The following is a 6,000-nucleotide window of genomic DNA, read 5'->3' on the forward strand; positions in this document are numbered from 1 at the left end:
CCGCTGAAAAACCTAATGTTGAGTAGTGGAGCATTAATACTAGCAAAACCCTCTGTGAAAAACAGGATTTGGACGCCCCCTGCAGCTGACGAGAGCTGAGATTACACACACATTATACATCTGTAATACTGTACAGAGGACACTTTTTGTATACGACCTCATTTAAGAAATGTCTCACAAGGCAAAAGCCTGCATCCTTGTCTTTGTGCCACTTCAGAGCCAATTTACCACAGAGAGATCAAATGATCAGAAGACAAGTGTAGAAAGTGGAGAGTGGCTTTAAAGAGCAGCTTCAAACAGTGATTCAACATAGAGCCAAGGATGCTTTCTGCTCATTAAAGGGCCAATATGCTACATTTTCTGGCATTTCCTTTGTCTTCTCTGATGATGTGTGGTATTGCTGGTATAGTCTCCATAGAAAAACAGGACATTAAATGGGATGCTGTCAGGCAGCTTGACAAGCATCAGCTAGAGGGGTATTTAGGCCTCCAGCCGTGTAGAGCTGCATTCACTGGAGCACTATCCAACACACAGTACTCAAACAATATTCCAGCATCTAGTCTGAGGTATTCCCAGAAGTGTAGAAGCTGTGACTGCAGTAAAATGTGGAAATGATGGATCAATACATTTAATTGAAGAACAAAACAGACTATTACCTTAAGGTTTTTGTTGAGGTTAAGGTTGAGGGTCTTTTTAAAGGGCCCTTTAAAGACTGGCTCAACATTAACCAGCCCCCACTTCACCAGGTACTTCCAGAGGTGCCACTCAAATTCAGGTAGGGTCAGTGGGTCACCACACGTTTGCAGCAGGAGGCTGCCCCTCTGACAACTGAGCCCACCCTCAACGCAAAAGATTATGGAAATCTGCGCTGAACTATATCTCTCACTGTTTTCTTTTGTCTCTTTGCACGTCTGAGCAAAGCTATCTCAGAGCTAGCTTTTTTTTGGTTTTTTTTTTTTCCAGTGAGGTGGAGGTGTTAGGGAGGGGGTGTGTGTGTGTGTGTGCACATATGATCGCCTTGTTTTGGAGTTTCTCTTTAAAGCCTGTCTGAACCTGTATGGCACGCTCAACCACTGGCTCGTATCATTCATAATGCAATACCTGCACTTCTGCATAAGTTTTTATTAATGAAATCAACTGATTGGTCGGATTTAATACAACTTGTCTTTAACGCTCAGGGAACCCAGAGCTAAACCAGCTTCAGAACTTAACATCATAGAGAAAAATCACATTAAAAATGACCTACGTTGTTCCAGTGCAGTTGCTGACCTGGGTTATGTCCAGATTTAGGCCTTAACTATGGCCCACCCTATTGGCTGAGGCCTTTTATTGCAAATCTGCTTTCAAACATATTATAGCCATTTACCCTACGGCGAGTGTGTTCTGGCTTTACTTGTAAGGCATTTTGCATGATGAGGCTACACCATCAAGGCTGTGTAGTCTATCAATAGCTTTGCATACTTTGTCACCTCCTTTTCACCCTGTTCTTCAAAGATCAGGTCCCCCATAGAACCACCACAGGGCATTTAGACTATTATTTGGGTGGTGGATCGCACTCAGCCCTGCAGCATGTGTCTTGCTGGTACGAGTGGATCAGACACCGCAGTGTTGTTGGAGTTTTTAAACGGTCCCCACGGTCCAGTCTATCAGACACTCCTATTTGTTGGTCCACCTTCTAGATGTGAAGTCAGTATGTAAAGACAGTAGCTCATCTGTCACTGTATGGTTTGTGTTGGTCATCCTCTAGTCCTTCATCAGTGGACACAGGACACTGTCGGCTGGATGTTTTTGGTCGGTGGACTATTCTCTGTCCAGCAGTCAGACAGTTAGGGCTTAAAATTCCAACAGTACTGCTGTGTCTGATCCACTAATAGCAGTGCAGCAAACACTAACACACCACAAAATAGCACCTGACAATAGCTGACAATGTTGGAAGACAAATGCTTTTAGTTATTGTACAAAATCGCACAATTAAACAATGAACACACAATGTAATTAGCTTCCCTAGAGCCAAATATTTTCAGCAGCTGGAGCTTCGCCTGGTTTGGAAACTCAGTGGTGCTATCAGCGTGAGTGGCTTGAGAGCTGACACCAGCAGAGACACACACACACACATGACTTTCAGGTCAGTAGACAATGAAAGAGGTGACTGAGCTCCAAAAATTCAGGTCAGAAGGCTGAGGACATTACTGCTACCTAACAAAGGAATACAAGGGAAAGACACATGCCAAATATCATAATGTTTTACAACTACGGAAATTTAAATTTGCATTAAATCTGCCCACGTTAAAGTGTTCTTTCAGACAGCAATGACACTTCTTTCTGCTGAGTGTTTGGCATAGCAGGTCCATGTCCAGTGTCTCCAGGGTATAGACTACTATTTCAACTCCAGCCATCTCTCAGATCTCGTCCACTTTTGGGGCATTGAACCCCAGGCTACAATTGTTGTTAGTTATCACAGTCCATGTCGAGTTTAACACCAGAGAATCTGCAGCCAACCCACACTAAAGGATACTTAGTTGTAAATATTGAAAGCTTTGTGTATATGTGATTCACAATCGGAGCAGCCTGACTGCACTGGGAGAAGACTGGAGGAGTACAGATTGGATTATGGACTCCCCACACTACAGGTTAATCTCGTAAGATCATCATTTAAAATCAGAAACTGAAATCAGGAGACATTGCCAAAATAGGCACAACTGTCCTGTAGTTTGGGCCAGTCATTAGGTCTGGGATGTTCTCAGGTGAGGAGGGAGAAAATCAAAAACATGGCTGGAAATACAGTCCAGACAGAAATGAAATCACAGAGAAACCCTATGGACATTTAATTCTGTACAAATAGGATTAGTTTTGATCTGCATCTACAGTGATATGTGTTCAGGTTTATGTACATGACCCTTATGATTTAGGTATTTTGTACTTTCTATTGAGCCAATGATGCACTGCACTTAAAGGTAAGCACTTAAAGGTAAAAAAACGCTAAATATCTATTAAATGCAATAAAACTTAAAGTTGCGTGTGAAAGACTGGATTAAGTCTAACCCTAAACCTTACATTCATTCCAGAATTAAGAATTTTCGAATTAGAATCACTTTACTGCCCACTGTGCTTGCACACAGAAGAATGTGTTCTCTGCATTTAACCCAATCCGTGCAGTGAAACACACTACTGAACACTGGGGATCAATGAGCACCCATGCCCGGAGCGGTGGGCAGCCCTAGCCACGGCACCTGGGAAGCAGTTGGGGGTTAGGTGCCTTGCTCAAGGGCACTTCAGTCATGACCTGCCGGCTCTGGGGATCGAACCAGCAACCTTCCGGTTGAAAAAAATTGTGGGTCAGCACAACCGAAGTGCCATGGCTGAGCCTCACCCTGGGTAACCCAACTATCTTGATCCCGGTGTCTCCCCGGCCAGACACTAATCTACTCCTACATCTAACTTTTATCATAATGTAAGATGGAGTATTATCAATTAGCTGTTGGTAACTCATAAGTTTGTGGATGTAAACATCGATATGTGGCCAAAATAAAGTATAATCAACAAATACAAATCAGTAAAATCAATATTGTTATGAAGCACATTGCTCTAAACACTGTACTGGACTGTGGCATTCCTTGGCTGAAGCACTTCAGATTTAAACTTGCAGCAAACAAGTGCTAGCAACTTTGAATACAGCAGAGAAAGCTCAGTAGAGCGTACACAAAGGAGAGCCATCAAATTCCCCTTTAAACAGCTGGAGCCTCCAGTCGTCCCGGCGAAAAACTTTGGCACGGTGGTCTGACAGATCCCCCCCTTTAGCTCTACTTCCTCGTAGGCAAACAAAGGAAGCATAGGAGAGTGGAGCACTTTGAAACTGACCACGTCTGACCGGCTACAGCTATAACTCCAGATCCTCTCTGCTCCCTTTTGTCCTCGCAAAGTCACCCCCCCCCCTTCCCTTCTTCACCCTCTTTACCCTCGAGACTACGGCAGTAAGTGCCTCTGTCTACATCTGGCTATCGCTCCTTCCGAAAGAATGAATCCGACTCTTACCTCTCAGACAGAACATGTTCTCCTCTCTCACAGGACAGCAGCTGTGTGTGTTTTAAAGTGTGGCCGAGTTTTTTTTAGGGGAGAGACAGCGTTGTCCTCAAGCAGCCTGCTGCCCTAATTGAAGCGACTCCCCTCCCATCCCTCTGTGCACTCACACAGGTTCATAGATACGGTCTCTAACCCCCTCACGCCCTCCCTCCCTCCGTCTCTCTTTCTCTCTCTCTCTCTGTCTCACACACACACACACACACACACACATAGATAAGCTTGTTTTCATGAATTGTAGGGCCATTACTTTGACTTCTATTAATATTGTGGAGACTTACTCTTATCCATAAGTATTTAGTGCCTGACCTTACCCTAAATCTCCCTTAACCCTAACCCTTAACCCTAATTCTAACCTAACACTTAATCTCAACTTTACCCTAAACTTAAACCATGTTGTCACCTTAAATGTAAAAATCTGTGTTGCTGGGACCAACTTAAGGTCCCTGCAAGGCCGGTAAGTCCCCACTATTTCTCTCTCTCTCTCTCTCTCTCTCTCACACACACACACTGTTGCTCACTCTCAAAGTGGCAGGTTGCCAGCTCATGTGCTATGGTTAAGTGCTATTTAATACTCACATACTTACTACTGAAGCTGTATAATGTTTAGTACTACAGCATGTGCTGGAAGTAATCTTAAACACAGGCAGTGATGCTGAGTTTGGGCTTGGGGTGGTCAGTCCACTATTCTGAGAACAACAGCCCTGTCTTGGTTTTATTTGCAGATTTTCGTCTCTTTGTCCATTTCCTTGTCTTGGAACAGTTTTAAGCCACACGTCATTTCAGACCCACAGTGTTGAGGGCTAAACCCAAAGTGTCATGATGGGAGCAGGAACATAAACACAAACTCCATTTCCAGAAATCTGGGACACATTCATTTGTTAAATAGCTTGGACACTTATTTAAATGACAAAAGTACAAATAACATCTTCAGAAATGGGCCCAAAATCATTTGAGATGGTCCAAAAGACATTGGAAACATGTTCTGTGAACAGAGGAGTCCAACTTTCAGCTTGATGCTGGGGAAAAAAAAAAACAGACGTTGTATGCTATGTGCTAAAGATGAAAACAACCGTCAGTCCAGACTGCTACCAAATAATCACACAACGACAACTTCAGACTTTGGAGAGGCTCAAGTCTTGTGTACAGTGAGAGTGAGCAAGAATTCCAGTAGCAAAACTCAACAATTAGTATCCTCAGTTCCCAAATGATTATTAAGTACAATTAAAAGGAAAAGTGATGTGACCCAGTGGTAAACCTGTCTCTGTTCCAGCTTTTTTAAGTGTGCTGCAGGCATCAGTTATATTTAACCTAAAGAATGTATGTTAGTGATTTGACGTTTAAGAACTTTAACCATATAGATTTCAACTTTTACTACATTTTTTAGTGTGTCCCAAGCTTTCTAGGGTTTTAGCAAGTGGACTGATTTATATCCATTCTCAGGAATATCTCCTAAAATATGAATAACTTGTACTTAATGGTTGTTTTGGCCAGAGATAAAACAAATGAGGGGAGTTCTTTTGAGTTTTGCCTGACACTATAGAGAAAGAGAGCAAAAAAAGGGACAAGAATAGACACAAATGTGGCCCCAGTTCTCTCTGTCCCTGCCTCAAACCCCAGCTGCAGCTCGGCCGATTGTTCTCTGCTTGGCTGTCAGCATTCGCAGGCTTTGGACACACACAAAAAAACGACGTAAATAGCCAGATCCCTGACACTCAATGGTTTGTTATCACAACAAGAGCTCACCCTCAGGCCATTGTCCTGAGCTGCCACCAGCCTCCACGGCTTAGTCCTATGACTGAAACACACGCTCCATCAGGTGCGCACCTTTTCACTGTGTCATAGGCCTTGGCCAGTCCACCAGGAAAAGTCCAATTGATGGCCGCAGAGAACATGTTCTGCTCAGGTCAGATACGGCAGAAT

At 43.5% G+C, this 6,000-nt stretch overlaps 1 protein-coding gene across 1 annotated transcript in view; it reads right to left on the reverse strand.

The window, feature by feature from the left end:
* The window catches only part of nhsl1a (NHS-like 1a), a 50,119-nt gene extending 45,968 nt beyond the window's left edge, over nucleotides 1–4,151 (reverse strand). Inside the window, exon 1 of the mRNA XM_066674108.1 lies at nucleotides 4,033–4,151. Coding sequence (XP_066530205.1) covers nucleotides 4,033–4,048 — 16 coding nt within the window. The 5' untranslated portion in view covers nucleotides 4,049–4,151. The remainder of the gene's footprint in view (nucleotides 1–4,032) is intronic.
* Nucleotides 4,152–6,000: the final 1,849 nt, after the last annotated feature.

Source organism: Hoplias malabaricus, chromosome 1, assembly GCF_029633855.1.
Source record: "Hoplias malabaricus isolate fHopMal1 chromosome 1, fHopMal1.hap1, whole genome shotgun sequence".
Classification (NCBI taxonomy): Eukaryota; Metazoa; Chordata; class Actinopteri; order Characiformes; family Erythrinidae; genus Hoplias; species Hoplias malabaricus.